This window comes from Solea solea, chromosome 4 (genome assembly GCF_958295425.1).
Source record: "Solea solea chromosome 4, fSolSol10.1, whole genome shotgun sequence".
In the NCBI taxonomy this organism is placed as follows: Eukaryota; Metazoa; Chordata; class Actinopteri; order Pleuronectiformes; family Soleidae; genus Solea; species Solea solea.
The window spans coordinates 22228573-22249285 of NC_081137.1; the positions used below are offsets into that span (position 1 = coordinate 22228573).

General features: G+C 41.6%; 1 protein-coding gene across 2 annotated transcripts in view; it reads left to right on the plus strand.

The window, feature by feature from the left end:
- fstl4 (follistatin-like 4) overlaps positions 1–20713 on the plus strand; it is a 202685-nt gene that overhangs the window by 135358 nt on the left and 46614 nt on the right. For both annotated transcript variants that reach the window (XM_058627444.1, XM_058627443.1), the window contains exons 5-6: positions 5306–5496; positions 8608–8728. In XM_058627444.1, coding sequence (XP_058483427.1) covers positions 5306–5496; positions 8608–8728 — 312 coding nt within the window. The remainder of the gene's footprint in view (positions 1–5305; positions 5497–8607; positions 8729–20713) is intronic.

Below are 20713 nucleotides of genomic sequence, written 5' to 3' on the forward strand. Positions count from 1 at the left end.
TGCAAGCCGTTTCGGAATAATGGCTGAGTTTGTGCCATGGTTTCATATTTATGGAAATGTTATGTCTACGGAGCTTTTGTAGCACTTCCTACAGAATGTCTCGCATGCTGCTCGGGATGCATCTGGAGTGGGTCCTCCTGAGTGGAATGCTCTCCGTCAGATGAAGCCTTTGTTTTAATAATAATACTGCGACTAAAGCTTTATTATTGCACGCGTCTCTAACTGAACATGCAATGCAAATAGGATTTGTTTTCGTGCCATTGGATATATTTAGGTGCAGATACTCAGTTTTATTATATAGTCACATTATGAAGTTGATGAATGCATCAAAATAGCACTCTCTTCAACATTTTACACTAGTGGGACAGTATACGATATTACCGCTTATCAGGAAGTTAATAACAACAGGAAGTTAATAATAAATAACATTTACATATTTAACTGTTTATGTTTCACACGTCATACTAAAGACTTGATGTTCTTTCATTGCGAATTCAACACATGGAACTTTGGTGTAATGAATAATAAAACAGGGGAAAGTTAAAGGTTTTGAGTGTTTTCACTTACAGCAGTAACGGGGGGGGGGGAATGGCGGCTCGACTGTTGGCGCTCACAGTAAGCCGATTTAAACAGCTGCCAACAGCGATTATGCAACGTGAGGCTCTTCTGTGACTCGTGTTACCCGTCCAAGATTGGTTCAGCTCTCTTAGACCTCGCCGCCCCGAGGAGCAAAGAGTGTCCATCATATTCATAATTATCCTGAAGTGCGGTCTATCACCATTGCATATTAGTGGTTGCACAGACAGCGTGGCAGTAAATAATCCCATCATTTCAGCCACAGGGGGGGGTCAGACAGACATTAATTTAACTCGGAACATTTTTACATCCTGGAGGGCGATGTAGGGACGTTTCATCATCTGAAGGATTGATGCTTTGGATTCCCCCCGTCGCTCCCTCCATTTTTTTCAGGAGAAGCCCAAGAATTCATCCTATCATTTATTTTCTTGGGTGTCTATTATTTAAATCATACATGACTTCAATACATCCCAAACTCTGCAGCTAGGAAACATGAAAATATCACAGCCATACGTCACGCACTCCATCAGGATTGAATATAAGGTTTTAGTAGAACATTCAATTTTATCTTTGGTTTATCCCTTTGTTATGAATGTTCCCCTCCTAACCTGTACCACTTTGAGATTTTGAAAATGTGAAATGTGATATAAATAAAATACTTTTTCGTACCAATTGAATTTTTCCACAAAATATACAGCATAGAAGTACAGCAGAATGTTTGAAGTAATTACCACAACGTAACCAGCAGAGGGCACGACCCTAACCCTTTGCTCTGAAAATGGAGCAATGGTTCCCAAACTTTTCACAGTCACCAGTTCACCAAATCTATAATATAATATAATCTATGCGACATGAGCAAAATGTCTTTTTTTTGGCATAACCAAACCTTTGTATACAAGTAGGAGTAACCCAGTTTGAGAATCACTGAAATAGAGGACACAGGTAAGCTAAGCTGTCCATCTGAGTGGACAATAACAACCCCAAAGCATCTGAAAGGAGGCGTGTTGAAGTATTTCTCTTTATGGCGTGTCACATAATATTCATTTAAACTTGATTTTTGGAAATCTGTCCTTCTGAACAATCTTCTTTAGCAAACATCAAGCAAGTGTTTCGCTATAAGAAGTGTTTTTGTCATGTTAGTCCTGGAGCATTTATACAGTACTGGATGTGTTTTTATGCATCCCCTCTGCAACTCAAAAAGGAGCTGTTTTTTCATGTTGAAGCTTTATCTCTCCCCACTGACACTTACTTATATACAGTATCTACCTCCCTACAAAGTGCTTTGACTTTTTGTCCTCCCTTTCAGTCCATTCATTTTAGCGTGACAGCAACTTTGTTATCTGCTCTGTTTTCCTCCTGCCCGACCACTTGGAAAGTGCGAGCGTGGCGAACCATCAGAGGGGTTCGGTTCGGCGTGGAGGAGGAGCTCAGTCTCTGGGACGTTGGGCGTCCGTGATGCAAGCAGCTCCCGATCACTCACTTAAGTGGCTAACATTTCAAACGTGAAGACAGTCTCAGTCCCTCTAGACCAATAAAACAGCGTAAGGGTCGGGAGGGGGTGGATGCACTGTAATGCAGACAGATCTTTCTCTGCCACTGCTGCAGCTGCTGTGCTCAGCAGAATCTAAAAGACTGAATCACTTCAGCAAATATTCACCCATAACATCCACAACGGAGAATACAGGACGTAGCTGAGGAGATAAACAGGTCATCAAAGTCATTCATGACCTTAACCTCTGTCAGTGTAGCAACACTGGAGGAATAGGTTTCCTCCCTGATGCGAGTCTTTAAAAGGCAGTTTAGGATATGAAGCGCTTGACAACCATGGCTTGAGATTGGCTCTTGGATTGTCCATTGATCCATATGTATATCTCTCACAGTTAGGACTTTTTTCTACAGATACAATGTCAGTACAGTGTTTTTCTTGCAGTCAACTATTAATCCCTTGAATCCCTGTCTATGTATGAAGATTACTGTATAATAGAAACTGCCTTGCCTGCTCTATTTGGACTGAAATTAGAACACCACAGGGTGTGGGTGCCATTTTGACCTGTAGGTGAGGGGCTCTCAAACTGTTGGTCAGATTTTGATGGTTATCCACGTGAAAATCTTCTTAATTAAATCACATATTTGTTTTGTCTTTATGTGAAGTTGTTGGGAGTGCAGAGAAACATCTGACGCCCCAGCATGATCGGCTGTAGAGATTGTCTGGTAATTTGCCCTCTTGCATTTTCTGGTCAGAACAAACAAGGGCCTTTCTGCGTGGAGCTTGCCTGTTCTCCCCCCGTGTGTGCATGGGGTTTTCTGCGAGTAGCTCTGGGGATTAGGCAAATTGGATGCTCTAAATTGACCGTAGGTGTGAGTGTGAGAGTGGATGGCTGTCTGTCTCTACGTGACCCTGTCATGGAATCCGCCTTTCGCCCTTTTTTGTCAGCTGGGAGCAGCACCAGTGCCCCCTCTGGACCCTCATGTGGGGGATAAAGCGGTAGAAGATGGATGGATGAATTTCTGGTCATTTGTAATGGACTCAGTGTCTCACAACATGCGTAGAATGTCTTTAAATTTGGTTCACTTGGACTCGAATAAAAATCCAAATGAGTTATCTCAAGAATCCATAGATAAAGTATGATGGAAAACAAACATTTCAACTGTGTCTATGGTTGGCCATAGAGACCACACTGTTTAACATGTAAAGCAGTACGCTTTCAAATATCCTTTCATCATACTTTTCCCCCTGAACAGAGTAAGTCAGAGCAAAAAGACAATTGTTCTCTCCGTATTATAACAAGATCTAAATCTACGTGGGGGGAGTGTTGGTTGTTAATTTATTTCTGTCCTTCCAGGGCGACGACATGAGTGACAGTTAGGTGATGATCCCTCATGTCTGATCCCTCTCACGCCCCATTCTCCTTGCAGGAATAACATTGAACAGGGATTTAGCCGAGACCTTGACTTGACTGCCTGCTCGTAGAGAGGGAGTGCACATTGTCTTTGCTGTGTGGGAGTACAGCTTTGTGTTTTATTATACAGGAAGATTGCCAGTGTCAAGACGTGTGTGTTCTCGTTTTTGTGGCTTTGTGAGGGCCAAAAAAATCAGGAAAACCATAAGGAATGAGGACATTACTTTTCTTTAAGGAGTTTTTTTAGGGGTTGAGACCTGGTTAGGGGGGCTGGGGAATGCATTATGTCTATGGGTGCTCGTCCTCATTATGAATGAAGCGCAAACGTGGGTGCGTGTGTGTCATTGATAACTGAGATTTATTGGTTTGATGGCTTCCTTCCATTATTCAGTGTCTTCTGCATTGATGTCCATCACCAAGCTAAACCGTCCGAGGGTTTGATTAATGTGCATGAATAACAAATCAAAGAACAATAAATTATAGGCCCGTCTAACATAAATTCAAGGGGGTTGCAATGCACGCCTATAATTTTGTCCATGCAGTTTATCAAAGCAGGAATGGCCCAAAAATACAGTATCAAATGTGTGTTTTTGTTCACACTGAAATGTATAAAAGTATTAAAAATGAAACCATAAACTGTATGTTGACTGTCTTTTAAAGATGTGTTTGTCTTGATTGTTGGTGGTCCTGTCTTGGTAATGGTTAATAATAATAATTATACTACAATTATTCCTTTTACACAGCTGAATATCTCAGTATTCTGTAAAAATGCAGCCGTTTTTATGCTTAAATCAACAGACAGAAACAACTACAGTAAATGAGTAATTGTGTGTTCTAAAAGTACTTGACTGTCTTTGTCTTAATTGATTGTGATGAACAACACTGATGAAGATCTCATCAAGTCTTTGTAGCCAAACAAGAGAGTGTGTCATTTGTCTCCACTTCATAAAAGTTCACACACCATGTTTTACGGGTCTGTTGACGTAAACTCAGCTACATGTCATGAAACTTGTGTATGTTTGCTTTTCTCACTGGGGTTTTCCAAGTGTCAACCACTTTCAAAAGATTATTTAGTTTTATTGAGTACTTGATAATGACTCATCCTGAGATCCATGTCCATGTACTCCCAGAGGAGAATCTTCTGCTCTGCAGTGACGGGGTGGGGACGCCATCACTTAATGATTTATTCATGTTTCTTGCCTGCTCGTATGTTTTTCCATCCCGTCGCCGCCTCTCTTTAGCTGCCATCCATCCAGCTCGGGTGATACTAAAGCAAAGGAGTGACGCAAGGGAAAAAAGGGAAACAATAACTCTCTCTCTCTCTCTCTCTCACTATCACTTTCCCCGCAGCGTGTCACACTTTTGTTTTGCATAATTATCGATTCCAAGTGTGAAGAGTGAGTGCCGAGTGCTGCTTGCGCGCGGTTCATTTGTTGTCTCTCATTTCCTCCGTGCATTCTCATCAGCGAGAGTCTCGCAGAGAGTCTGGCGGTCCATTTTGAATCGTGAGCTCTAATCCCATAGCAAAAACAAAAAAACAAGACGCTCGAGAAGGTATAAATGAGGATGTTTGCCTTTTGTTTTCATGTGGATTCAAGGATTAGTCGTAATTAATTGGACCCCCTGCATTGAAAAGCTGTCAATTACATTTTCTCCGATGAATAAACACTCAAGAATGCACAGATACTCGCGTTATTTACACCTCTTACCTCCTGTCCCTCTCCTCACTGTTTATGACACATAATCCAATTTACAGCTTCCATCCAAAGGCTTTGGCTTCTATCGTTGAGGTTAATCGAGTGTCTTTTCTTGTGCGTTTGCTCTCGCAGTGAACGCCTGCACCATGTCGGAGTACAACCGGCTGAAGAGCATGCTTCTGGACATGCAGCCCAAAGTGCTGAGGGCCGGGGAGCAGAAGCAGCAGAGCGACATGGACGAGAAGAGGGCCGTGGTGGACGCCATGTTCAAATACCTGGACGTGAACCACGATGACCGGCTGGTCAGTGATGAGCTGGAAAAGGTGGGTGTCCAGCAAAGGTCGCCTGGATGAATACGTATAGACACGTGGTGGATGATATGGATGATGAATTAGGGGTGCACCGAAACCGAAAATCAGGAAAAACTTTGTCAAAAACCGAAAGAAATTATTATACCAATTCTGTACCACTGTTATTTTTATCTATTTTTATATCTAATTTTGTTGTTATGGCTCAGACTGTGTGTACTTACCTCACTAAAGTCAAGGCATTGCAATTCTATAGATTCAAATTCATGCTTTATCCCCACATCTAAGTAATGATCGAGTACGAAGTGCATGGAATCCGAGTACATCTTCGTAAAAACTTGTGTTGACAAGACTCTTAAGCGCGCACTTTTCATTGTTTTCACTCCGCGGTCCGTCTCGAGGACGCTTTAGTGCTGCAATTAAGGGAATAACGTCCGCCACAGATGCATCAGATGAGCTGATCTCTTTAGTTTACTGCTCAAACGGGGCGAGAAGAGCAAGAGAGAGACAAAGTTCTCCACGGGCATGTAGTGAATGTCGTCGGAGAGTTCATAATCTGCCAGCCGAGTCTTTCACCGTGTACTCACAGTAGTTGTATTGGTGTTCCAAACTGATCTTGGACAGACTCTGAGCGGGAATAGACAGGCGCGTGTAGGCCGCAGTTATTTGCAAGCGCGATCACGACGTCCTGTTTCGGTGGCCGAATTCTCGGTGCATCTCTAACGATGAATTATTAAAGAAGGATCAACGTTATCAAGTACTTGGTAAAGATGTTGTCATCAAAGCCAGTTTAAATATTTAGATTAATAGCCACGACACACGGTGTAATCAAAAACTGATGTTAGCATGATGATGCAGGCATATTACAGTCTTATTAGACTTATCTTAACGGCCATCTGCAGCAATAAGAAGAATAAGGGATCCTACAGCAGATGGTATGGCCCTCATAGAGGCTCGATCTCAACATCTGGTATTCCATGAAGAGACAGAAGACACTTACATCCCCCTGTATAAAGCAGAGATATGAAAAATAACCTTGGGAAACTAAGATAATCAATCATCAAACTGTTTTGAAAACACACTTTTTGTCTAATACATTTTGCACAGTAGTTTTTTTACTGAAACACTGTTTCATCTGAATATTTCTTGGTAACATTGATTATGCGACTGAATCCATTTGACACTTTTCAAGACCTTCACTGTTGAAAGTCAAAAACACATTTATATTATTATTATTTTTTATGAATATTTCTTACATTTAACAAGTCGGATTTGTTTCCCTCTTTTGTGCTTTCCGCTAAGTCAGTGTTGCTTCGACTGTGACGAGAGTGAGTGATATGTCGTTGGAACAATGAGTCGTTAAGTCATTAAACAATGACAAGTGTTTACTGGTGTAATGGAAAACAGTTGGGAGAGATTGGCATCGATCTCCACTGGCATCATCTGCTATCAGGAAAATGGGCATGAGCGATAATTGCTGATTAGACACCTCTCCATCAGTGCAGCAAACCATCACTCCAGACTGAAAGACAAATATTCCATTTATCATTTTTTTTTATTGTGCTGCATCCCTTTCTTTCCACGTAGAAAAGAAAAACAAGCAACTAAATATAGACTCAAATGCCACAGCCATTCATCTTTTGTCATTTCATCGCGGTTCTAAGTGACACCACGCGCCGTCCTCCTTTAAAATTAAAAAGATTGAGTGGTTTTTCTCTTGCCCTAGTTTTATACTGCGAGAAATTAATAATAAAGTCGCTTCTGCGTCGCGAAGCCGCACTGACGATCCGACAAAAGATTCTGATCAATCACAGCAGGCAGTTACTAATGCTGACACGTTGCCAGGCAGTCTTGAGAGAGACGACATTCTCCTTCTGTAGGAATTCATATATTGAGTGCGATAACCCTTCTGAATGCTTCTTCGTCATCAATTCAGTCTCCAAAGTAGAAGGTGTCTGGTTCTCGGAGGCGGAATTCCAGAAACTTTGAGTTTAAATGTTTCATTTGACACAGTGAAATGCCCAAGGACGGATCAGTCAGTCTGAGTGAGTCAACGCGCGGCTCCAGTCTGCTGCGGGCGTCTCGTTATCGACCGCGTCACATTTACAGACTGGAAAACCAACGTGGAACTTATGCTGCGTTAGTCAAAAAGAAAAATAATAATAAAGTCATTTTCTGCAGTTTTAGATTTGGAACGTCGTGTCGACTTAAAACACAAACTTACTCTGTACTTGCCTTCGCTGTTTATACTGTCAATGCCTGCATTTACTTTGCAGACGTCAAATATCTTCTTCTACAGTCAATTGAATACCATGGTTTTTACAAAGACGGACTCTTTATCTCCCTTAAAGTGGAAACTTCATCTGTTAAAAGACGGATCCCCTGAGAAACTAAAGTGGAAGAGAGAGTCCATGACTGAGGGTGAAGAGAAGAGAGGTTTGTCTTCCCAGTGGAACATCCTTAAATCACGTCAGGTGCATAGGTAGATAGAGATGTTCTTAAAATGAAAAGCAATCAGAAACAGGACTTAGATGACAGATTACACTTTTAAACCTCTCTTTCTTTCTTTCTTTCTTTCTTTGATATAATGAACTCTCTCTCTCAGAACACGCAGCTCTCTGTGCTTCAGGTGACGTGAGGCGTTTTCCCCTCTGAAGGAAATGTTATTCCGTACGTCGCAGGCAATGAAAAGCTCCACTGAACATTACTTATAATGATAATTTCATTTAATATGCAGCTCATTTCCAATCACCACCGCTCCGGCTCCAAACGCGTAGATCACTTTTACAACTTGGAACTGAAGCAAAAAGAAGAAAAGCTTGCACGATCATTTCCAATTTAGATAAAAGACAATAATTCAAATATATAGAATAGAGTAGACTGTAGATGAATGTACAGGACGCTGTGAGTCAGTAGCTGATTATACTCAGAGGTGCAGAGGCTATGTTATTACATGAATGGTTCAAATGTTAAATGCGTGTGTGCTGTGGTTTACAAAATGTCAAATTTACATTTATACCAAACGTGCCTATTGTGCGCCAATTATACAAAAGATAGTCATTCTGCAGCTGTGTATTCACTCTTTTTGCACAGTTGTTTTTATTAATGAGTGCTTGTGTGTGTTAGATCTCCATGAAGGAGCACCTGGAAGACAGCTTGTTGGAGTGCACCATGCAGGACCTGCTGCGTTACGACGACTACAACAACGACGGGCACCTCAGTCTGCACGAGTTCTACACGGCTTTCCGTAAGTCTGTCCTCCTGTCCTCCTGTCCTCCTGGACGCGTTAGTTCAGTCTTTCTGTCCTTTCATCCTAAGACCATCGTTTTAAATGGAAAAACACAGCATTTAACCTATACATTTGTGTACCATTGTGTATTAAAACCTTACCCTTTTTTCCTTTTCAGCAGTGGTGAATACTAAGTACAAATACTTTACTTTGTTATTTATATTTCTGACGACTTTTACTTTTATTCCACTACATTTCTACAAAATAAAAGTTACGTTGTTGTCGGTAGTTGTTTTTAGCCGGACTTAAAACACACCAGCGGCTCGTTGTTTACCCAAATGACACCCGATTGCTCACTTTGTTTAAATATTTTTACTTTTACTTCTAATACTTTACATCAGAAAATGACGTGATTCTTATTACAGTCACACTTTTACTCAAGAAATATTTTAAAAGGTGACTTTAACTTCCACCAAAGTCATTTTCTGATACTCAAGTATCGCTTTGTACAAGAGTGCTTTTCAGTATTGTCATGGTCGGTTTGGTTCGTCCGACGGTGTTCAATATGTCACCTGTTCTTTGTAACGCGGGAGACACACAGCTTTACTTTCAGTGCTGTTTACATCTCCCCTGCTCCTCAGCCTCCCTAAATCAGTATAAAAGTGTTTCAGCCTCAGATAAATTGGTAATTGCACCATAGCTCTTGTGCCCAGACCCATCGATGATTGTGGCATCTGGAACGGCCGTGATAGCCTTTAAAGCTGGAGCTGAGCGAATGCTGAGATACCAATAATCGGGAGTTTCACCCTGTTACTGTGGTGGGTGTTTTTTTTTGTTTTTTTCCCATCAAAACTGATAGATTTCAACGAGGAACTTTGCTCCAAACTGCAGTGAAATATCCTTCATTGGAATCTGAAATGATAGTTTCTAAAGTTGATGAATCGGCCGTTTAGCTGTGGCAGGTGGCCATTTAAAGGCTCTCACCTCAGCCTGTGCAGGTCCATTAAGCCCAACTACTAATTCAACCTCCTAATGACTGGTTGTAGGGGAACCATACTGCTATTATTTGGTTACACTCCCCTCACCTTCCAGATGGGCCGTGAGCAGATTGCTTGGTACTTATTTAATCCGCCTGCGGGTTTTTGAGCCCGAGTTTTGTCAATGCATTTTATGTTTGACAAGCAATTGAAGCAATAGATTGGGAGCAATAAAGCAAGTTATTGATCAGTTGATGCTGAAGGTTAACAGCCAACTGTTGGGCTTCAGGATGGCAACACCGAGGGGGAGTTATAAATCCCGAGACAGGCGTGTGGTGTTCTGGATGGTGTTGAACTGTGCAAGACTGTGTGTGTATGTGTGTGAGTCTGGATTGTGTGTGTTTTTTTGTTGGGATGCAATTAGTGCTCTCCCGTCTGAGCGGCCAAGAATCGCAGGTGTGTTTATCGGCGTGGAAACTTACAACATGGTCACAGGCTCGGGAAAATACAATAGACGTGAATGATGTGAGAAGGTATTTTGCCCTGGTTTGATATTTCGCTGTCGGATCTCGGGGAAACGTTTGAAACAGAAGCTTTGATTGTATTTCTGGGAGACCCTATCACTCTTTCACTGTTGATATTCACTGTTTTTCCTCTTCTGCACATTTGATGTAAGACTAAAAGCCCTTTGGCCGTTTCCCAGCATCATTGTTGCTCCCACAGTCACTGGTGTCCTTAAGAAACGCTGATTGTTGTTTTGCCCTCATGCTGCCTTTGCTTTATTTAACATATAAATCTTGACAAGTACCCCACATTCCACAAAGCTCTGTTCTCTCTTTTTTTTTTTTTTACCAAAAACATTTAATAGAGAGGAATACACTTCAGAATATCTTCCTGGAATAATTGCATTCTTATTGATTTCCTCCGTCCGTATTACTCAGGTTGTTATATATTATTTTAGACGTTGCTAAGCACTCATTTCTCTCCCTGCACAGAATGCATATTACAATCAAAGAATAATGCAACTCGAGCCTCAAAAGATTGCTGCCGGTTACCGTGAAATGGCCAGAGTTGTCTAATCCAATCAGTGCATCCACAGAATAATCTTTAATCCCTTAAATAATCAGCTCTGGATATAACAGTTGTGTCAGATTTGGCATTTCCTGTGTGACGAGGTTCAGTTCAGCGGGGGCCACGACAACGTGACCTCTTGTTGTGAGCTGCAGCAGAAGTGAATAATGAACCTTTTTTTCCGCCACAGACCTTTTAGTGCAGGACAGAGATAAGTGCATAATGGCTTTAATTCCCGCTTTCACTAGGTCCTGTGTCCTAACGTCTATTAGTCTGTCAACAAGTTGCAGGAGGAGTTAGATGGGTTCTCACACACGTGCCGCCCGTTTGTGTCCACAGCTGCTCGGGACTGCTCCGCCTCGCAGATGTCTGCAGTGAAGACCCAAAATCATTCACATTTACCTGCCGCTTCCATTAGCACTGCAGCTAAAAGGCGAGCGAGTTTCCTGAGACACGTCTGTAGCCTGCAGATGTAATATACACGCAGTCACACAAGGTCAAACCTCCTTTGTGGATACACGTGTAATATATAAAGCTGCCCTGAGGTGATATAAGGGCTGCACGTCTACAGTATTCTGTGCAGGATGTACAACCTTTTGTAAAGTACAGTCAGAGATAGCCGTGCTGTTTCTCATCATTCCAGCTTCCCCCATAGCGTGCACCTTTTAGCAGGGCTGCCAACCTGTGAGAAAACCTTGGAGCGGGCAAATGTATGGCTGTCCCAGTCGATGTTACCACCACACTCCCACACACATTTATTTATAATATCCCAAGCTTATAATGCATTATAATCTACTAGTTATAAGCACTCATTAATGCTTAATACTCGTAATTCTTCATACAATAATAAAAAAATAATACTGTAAATAATGCAGGCCTGGTGGATTTGATGCTGCAACCTTCTGGACACAGGTGCGCTGCCTTAACGACCAGGCCACCACTGTCAACGTGCTATTTAATACGATTTAATCTCACTTGTAGTCTGCCTCAGAAGAAGATTTAACGTTAACGATTAGATTAGAAAGAGAATAAACGCTGTAATCATGCCAGTCGGTGGTTGGGACGTCCGTGTGGTGCGTGTCACTACCCGACCCGTACCGGAAAACTCGATCCGCTCCGTGTATTGTGCAGAACGCGTCTACACCGGCTGTCTTTTTTCCGAGGTAACTCGGACAGGTGCTTGGCTGAATTCCTAGAAATGCGTGAGGGATGGGAGGTGTGGCGTGAGTGGGTGTGGTCGTTGGCAGCCCCGCCTTTAGCAGACAAAGGTTAAAAAAAACAAAATCATAACGTATTCACATCAGGCCTGGTTTACGTCTGTGGCTTTCGTGGCCGTTTCTCCTTCACTTCACTGTCTTAAATTACAGGCCAAAGCGTGACTGTGGTGAGAAATGAATAATAAAAAAAACGAGTGCTGCAGAAAATCAGCATGGATGCAGCGAGTACAAAGATAAACAACGATGGTCATGAATTCAAACTAATGCCCCGCAGGCCCGCTACTCATGTCAGCGCACGGGGCTTGTTTGTTTTACTAAATCTTTATGATTTACTCTCGGTTATCAGACCAGCAAATTGGGAAGGGAAAGAACAAGCAGTGGAGGGAAACGCCAGAAGAAAGATGACACATGGAGAGGAGAGGAAGAAGAAAAAAAAGCAGCAATCTTGGCAGGAAACAGCAGGGAGAGATGAGGAGGAGAAGAAGACAAAAACTGTTTGAATAATTTTGTTTGTCTTAATCTGTGCTGAGCATCGTTACGCGCTGACACTGGGGCTCTGGAAAGTTTCTCTCGTAACCTTTGAATCGCGCTCGACAGTGAGTCGGACGAGCGATTTGTAGAACTTTGTGCCTTGTGCCTCAAATTCTAATGTGTGTTTTGTATGTTAGAGCAGAGCCACAGGCAGACGCAGCACTTCATGGGGACATCAACAGCCCTTTCACTGCCTGGAGTATTAATGCCATTGCCCCATAGCTCTACAGGTACCTCAACCTCACATCCACTCCTACAAATACCGTACCACTGACAGCTGATTATCCAGGAAAGTAGCAGACACACTCAAAAGTGTTCCGTTTCATTTCTGCAGAACAAAATGTTGGAATCAGTGAATATTAACAGAAGCAGGAGATGTAAACTTGTAGCGAATGTTGTTGTTTTTAATTTATAAGCACAGCTGGTAAGTATTTAATTAGGGCAAGGCTGGGTTTTCCTCTTTCTCGTTTCTTGCCTTGTCTCTCTATTATATTTATCTTTTCTTCTTTTTTTTCCTTCCCCTGTGAGCCTGAGTGTGTGTTTTTTTTTTGTGACAGTTTATTGTGCAATTACTGTATATGGAGATGCCAGGCTGGCAGGTCCACACAGCATGTCAGACTAATTAATCAACAGAGTGAAGTAGCAGAGATTTCGCCGAGGAGGAAGATGAGGATGAAATTGGTTTGGGGGAAAGGAGAGTGTTGTGAAAATAGGAAGGGATACTGAGAAGAAGAGGCAATTGTGAAAGAATAAAAGTGCCTATTTTTATATCCACATGGAAAAGACTAGGAGGAGGAAAGGAGATGAAATTAACAAGGAAAGACTGTGGGGGGGGGGGGAGGAATAAACCAGTATCTCAGTCCAGACCCATAATGTACATTTAACCCTCTGGAAAGACGTATGAAAACCTCCACGTGCAACCACACGTGTGCAGCATGCATGCTGACAAAACAGACACCGACAGAGGTAAGAACAAATCTGTAATCAGCAGGGAATTCTCGGGCAACAGTTGCTATGGCAGAAAGTGGTTTGAATATTTGTCATGCTGGGTTTCAGGTCAATGTTCTACCTTGTGTATATGAACTGAAGGTCCAACAGAGCCTCGACGCCTCTTCAGGCAAGAGAAAATCGTATGTTACTCGAGTTACGTTGCCTTAATCTGCACAAATAATCTGTTTCTTAATAATAATGAACTTTATTTTCTTAACAAATGTTACAAAGAGCTCAACGTCAATCAATACTGATCAATGAGCGGGCACTAGGCAACAGTGGAGAGAGGAAAAAGCATCTTTCTCTGAGAGTTGAGGTGAGAGGAGGAGTAACAAGGAGAGAGTGAGTGAGTGAGTGAGTGAGAGATCTCCAGGAAGCTCTTAACAAGACAAGTGACTGTGAACTGGAGGTCTACCCATCACATGCACCATAACGTCCCGTCCCGTCCTGTCCCGTTGTTTCCTCTCAGTGTTCTCTCTTCCATAGAATCATCCACCTGCCGCCACCTCCTCTTCCCTTTTCCCGTCTCTCACATTCAGCACAGTTATTTGCTTTCATCCTTTCTTTTCTTTTCCTTTCCTTCAGTTTCCTCTCTCTGTCTCAGTGCTTATTACCACTCAGTGGAACCTTTACAGCTAATTGCCGGTGTGTGTAAGGGTCTTTCTGGCACCGTCCACGTGTCACCTCTATTCCAGGATAATTACCCAGTGTTTGCAGTGACTGCAGTAACAGGTAAGGGACTGTTCAGGCACTTCCTGTAGTTTGTCGTCGTTTCATTAAATCATGTTTGGATTGGATAATTTCTCATGAAAGTGAGATTATTGGGATCGATTTAAACGGAAATTCTGCTGGGACATTGTCCTTTGAATGCATAGTAGCTGATATATAATTTGTTCTGAAGTCAGTGGTTCATAATCAGATATTCTCCTCTTTGTTGTAGCTCTCATTGCCAAAACAATTTGTCTATTGGAAGAAGCAAACCACTGACTAGATTATAATCTTAGTGACAAATTGTGCATGCATATGCCGTCGTATATTATTACTTTGAACTGGACCGACTTGCTCTTTGCATAAATAGTTTCTACATCTTCATTTCAGCTCTAATCGTTTGTTTATATACTCTTGGTTCTCCCACATGAAACCAACGCGGCCAGCAGCCAGTTACAGACTCACACAACCAGTGGTCAAGCATATAGCAGTCTGTTCTGCAACACAATCGGGAGAGAGATGCCCAGCGAGTCGTCATGGCAACTGTGGCTGTCTGTTTAATCTCTGAGTCGTTTAGTACATAGTGCTGTTGTTGATTCGGAGAGGAGAGGAGAGGAGAGGAGAGGAGAGGAGAGGAGCTGAGAGGGTACAGTGAATTAAACACACAATCAACAATTAAGGATGTGCACACAAAAGTGGGGAACATAAGGACAGGAGAGACAGACAGGTAACACATGAGGACTTTTTGACAGCGTCTGTTGAGACTCTTCATGGATTCACCGTCAGTTGATTCACCCATGTTTGAAACCCTCATGTGAGGCAACGTCTGCCCGACAAGAGAAGCTATGCTGCTTGTGTATCAGTGTTTTACATGGTTTCATTTTAAAGGGTTGTCCTTATATGTTAGTGAAGGGTGACACACTTGTCTCCTCGTCACCTTCTCTTATCTCCTAACCCATTCAGCAACAGAAAACACACAAAGCGCCGTCCTGCAAAACACAGATTATTTATTCTTTCTTACCTTGTTCTGTGATAAACTCCATAATTCTGCCTCCACCATTTGCTTGTGAATTCAAAAACTTGGTGTAGACTGAGCACTGAACATAAAACAAGTTACATTAAACGTATTTGAAGGGAGAGTGAGCTGAGTATATATACTCTTTATTTTATGTAATAGTAAAGGAGACTGTAGTTTTCCCTTGGATCATTTTATGCTGGGGTTTTTCAAGCACGATCAATTTCTGGCTATCAGAGATTAGGATTATTCTCCGTCGACGCATCAGATGTGTTTTTGAAATGATATTTTACATTTAAATAACCTCATTTGTTGTCATGGTAAAAAGGAATGATGCTCCTTTCTTATCATACATATTGTCAATAGTTGCTTCATCCACGCATTTGTATTTATACCAAAACTTTTAAGATTTAACACTTTGACAAGACAAAGATGGCACCTGCTTCTGCAGAGACATGAGCCAAATTTGTCAGGAGGACATTTTATTTACACAGACTGCCGACTTCCTACCACTGCTATAAAAAGACACACTTGCTTTAGTGGGATAAATGAGTGCTGATGGTGGTGATGTCAGATATTTATAATGTCACACCGAATTGCCTTCTTCAGCCTTATATTTAATTTAGTTTGACTAAATCTGTAGATTTTGTCATCAGCTCAAAAAGAGAAAGTTACATTATGGATTGTGAGTGTAAAATATTAAATTATAGTAAGACAACTGTCATGATAATTGTCAGACAGAAAAAAGGATTAGAACTGAAACAATTACTTTTTGATTATTAATCGATGACTTAATTAATCATCGACTATTTTGATTGTTGGTTCATCGGTTTGAAGCTTTTTTCACTATTTAATACAGGATTTCAGGTTGTTTTAGCTTCTTAAATGTGAATATGTTCATGTTTCTTTGCAAATAAATCATTCAAACTGAATCATTTTGAATCACAAACACTGATCGAGAAAATAATCGACAGATGAATCTATTATGAAAATAATCAGCTCTATAAAAAGGAATGTGTCACTACGGTCACTTTTTCCTTCAACACTGACATTTTTCAATCAGTGCAATGTGCATGTAACTCAAAACCTATTATAACAATCTAAATTGTTATTATAGAGCAGATACATGATTATTTCTTCTTAAAAAGAGCAAGACTTCAGCATGCATGCAATGTGTAAAGTGTACAGTCATACACAAAGTTGCATTTTTTGCTTTGAAGTTAGAGCGCCGAAAAACTTCCGAGGCATCATTGTATTAAAAAGAAACCGCTGAATGAAGCTTCACACGAAAACAACTTCATTCAAACTGCAGGAAGACACCACGGCAGTAACGGTGCCTTGCTTGTATATACTGTACAGGCCTTTATCTGCTTTAACCTGTTAAGTGCGCTCTGTTCACCGTATCTTCCCTCCAACTATTCGTAAATACAGCGGGATGTCTTGAATTCAGGCCGGTTCTGTTGTGGATTTTTATGTTAGTTTGAGAAAAGCTAAATGAATAGGATGAGTCAAATAAAAAGTCAGCACTCCACCAACAGTGAGCAAAGTAAAAAAATTACATCACGAACGGGTGATGTATCAAACTGTAAGAGTTGCAAAATGTTCTTCTATTAAAAGGAATTTCTAACAAGACGTTCACTTCAGGTTACCGCTACAGTAAAGCACACAATAAAATAATTAGCCACACGGATGCACCAAAAAAGTTGAATGCAATCATTTAAATATTTATTAAATGTATTGAAGTTCTTCCCACGCATGTTTTTAAGGCGTAGTGTAAGTAAAGCACATACATTTGGACGATCGCAGCGTGATATCTTTGAAGAAAGACGACGTCTACGTTGAGAGTGGTAAATGTGGTGCAATGGAGTGCAAATTGCGATTCCCTGTGACGCACACACACTCGCGAAGACGTGACATTTCATCGCTTACAGACTCTCACGTTCTCCACCCAGACGTCTAACGTCCCTCACAATAACACATGCTCGATAACTGCGTCTTGCACTGCTCTAAATCCTGCGTCTGCACGTCCCTCATCTTTCATTTCGACCAACTATATTTCACTTGTACATCTCTAATTAGCCATAGAGATGTTAAAACCCCAAAAAAATATCAGTGCAGTTTTCTTCTTCCTCCTTTTTCCCCCCCCCACCTTTTCTTTCCTTCTCAACCAATGGATCCCAAGGGCAGCAAGTGTAATTCACAGGCAGCTGCCCCCAGGCTGTTAGTGGCACAGCATGTGGTCTGCTTTTATCTCTCCTCTCTAACTCCTTCTCTGGTGAGGAAATAATTCATTATCATGCCGCCATTGACTTGGTCTTTCTTTTGCCTCATTGCTGAAACAAGCCCTCTTCTCTCACTCTCTCTCTCTCTCTCTCTCCATCTCTCGCCTTCTGCAATTTCAAATAAGTGTGTGTCCACATGGATGTGTGTTTGCCACTCTGGTAGTGTGCGTGCATGGGAGTGGTGGTCCTCCCGTTTTTTCCTCCTCTGATCTTCTCAACAAAATCCCCTCCAGCCTCCACTTTTACCAGCTTTGAAAGTGTTCTCTCAGAACAAAGGAGGTGAACTGTAAGAGTGTCTCTCTGTAAGAGAACAGGGTTTTTCCTTCCCATAGCACTAAGGAGCAAGCGCTGTGTTCTTAGGGTAAACATTTGCTCCGCGTAAAATCATCATCATCAGCATCATTAATAAAAAGAGTTTTTCGTCTTTGTACAACACAGGCCGGTGCTGACCTCAATGTGCTGAGCTCAACAAACAAAACAACAAATGCTCAGATGATAAAGGGATGAGAGGAACCGAGGTTAAGAGAGAACGAGAGGAACAACCTGACTCCCAGCTGAAATTATTATTTCACAAACAAACACAACGGCTCGCACACAGCCAAAACCCAGACAAACACCTTAAAGGCCATTGATTTTAGTTCCTCTATGATCTGAAAGTGCTTTGATCAGACTAAGGACTACAACATGCAGCCGAGCTGCATAAAGGCGCTAATTTAACCTGGCGATGCTGCATGTTAACATGTGTTTACTAGAAAGAGGAGAAGAAAATCATTTTGGGGGGGAGGGGGGGTTGTGGGGCCAGAAGTCTCCAAGAATAGGTGACAAGAATAGAGAATGATGGAGATGAATTATTGTGTTTTCATATGTTTGTCGAAGTCTAAAAGGAGCATAGAGATTGGTAAAGAAGAGGATATCTGATCAAATCGAGAGCAGGTAACACATAATCTTATGTTTATAGGAAAAAGGGGGAGTGAGGATGAAGAGAGGCAAAGCTGCAGCAGGGTCAGAACACAGAGGATGATTCTTAGATAGACTTTTAACATGAACATAGTGAAGATAAGGGAAAGGTGTTTCAGGTTGTGTCTCAGTCAGTGCATTAAAAGTCTGATTTTAGTCAGACTAAGACAATCATTTGGTTTTCGTAATGTCATGTAAACACGAGCTAGTCTTAGTCAGACTAACATACCTCGATAATGTGATTCATAGAGCAGTCCGATTGCTCCTGCATGTGTATGCTTAGTCGGACTGGAGTCGGACAAATATGTCAACAGAAAACTGATTCATTACGCAATTAGCTTGAAAAGAGATACAGTGCCACCTGCTGAGGCATACTCGGACTCGGCAAGTAGTCCGATTGCCTGTCTTAGTCTGACTATGGCCTTAGCTCGATTACCCTTTGGAGCCATTCCAGGAAACATTAACATAGTGAAGATAAGGGAAAGGTGTTTTCACTTAGTGCCTCAGTCAGTGAGTTCACATGCATGTTAAAAGTCTGATTTTAGTCAGACTAAGACAACAATTTGGTTCTCTTAATGTCATGTAAACACTTTAGTCCAACTAAAATCTGAGATGCAAGAAAAGAAGCACGTGGTTAAACATATTTCCATGTACACACTGAAGGTTTATAAGCACGGGATTCGCAGCAAAAGAGTCCACAAAATGAACACAAGCGACTCGTTGAGGACGTGAATCGTGATTCATTTACAACCCTACAAATTACCATCCCTGTAATTCCAACAGTCAAAGTTGGTCTGAAGATAAAACAGTTTTTAAGCAGAATGTTAATGATGTTTTGAGGAAAGAAATGAAAGATGTTTTGTGCCTCACACTAGAATATCAAACGCAGCACATTTCTGTCACAACACCCGCTGGTTGTAACTTTCTTTTTTGATTGAACTCGACAGATAAAAGAAAACACGAAGCTCAAACAGAAAAAGCAAAGTTGCACAAATAGTATTTAGAATTGACATTAAATACTCACATACCATAATTGTTGTTGATATGATCATTTTGTGGTTGAGTGGAGCATGACCTGTTGAAAAGACTTGTTTATTGTTTTCTCAAAAGTTTAGAATAGTGTTACTCCTCTATGAGCACTCGCACTCGATATTATTTACTGGTTTTCAAAAGAATTTCCAAAGCCGGAGTGTTTTGTTCAGTAGACCTTGAAAGTGTAGCTTTGACAGCTTTACAAAGCTGAAATAGTCAGACATTTTTTAGCACGAGAGAGAGAGAGAGGGGGAGAGAGGGGGAGAGATTGTGACGACAGAGAAGCAGGTAATCTCATACCTCAAATGTCTTTATTCTCTGGCTCAGCTCATTGTTGCATGCTCCAAGCAGAGAGTAGGTACACATCATCTCCTGTTGCAGCGGTTCAACCCCGTCTTTTCCCAACAAGCTGGCTTCAGGGGTTCAAGCTCAGAGGCTTCTTTTTTTTGTGTGTTGGTTTGTTTGTTTATTAATTCATTAATTGACTCCGTTCACGCGGCGAGATGCCACTAACAAGTTACGGGGTGTGTAGGGCGCGCGTTTGAAGTGATGTTGCACTTCACATCAGAAGATCCAGAGAGGAACTGTGATGCCTTTGAGTTTTGAGGGATTGATGTCGGGAACACAGCTGTGACAGCCAGGACTGCAGAGTCATGTCGACAAGCCGCCGCACTATTTGACAGCTCCAACCAGTGGAGTTAAAAACCGCCGTCATATCCAATTCTTATCATCTCTGTCTGACCAGTGGATTTCTGTAGAATTCATCATTATTTAAAACAGATCTAACGATGCCTACCTACAGTTTATATCTCTTTTAGTTTATGTCAGACATTTCATTGACAGTTATGAGTGGCTTTTTGAACCTGTTCCTTTGCGTAGAATGTTAAAATGGAGCTTTTTTTTTACACCTGTATTGTTTTCCTTCCACGTTTTGGCTCACACCTGCACTGCTAATGTCAGAGTCAGTGTGTGTGACAAACATTAGCATCACTATCTTCTGCGAACACACACTGGTCAGGTTGTTACTACCTGAGGTCGTACATTTTTACGGGAAACAGTTCTCCCCTCCAGCCTCTGTGGCGCTTGCATATTTACCATTAAACCACGAAATAGCGAAGCAAGAACTGAGCTTGGAACCCTCATAATTATTTGCAAAATCCCTGTCATGCTTGGGGGATCCATAGTAATTTAGTAGCGTGGTGCATTCGTGGTGTAGACAAACT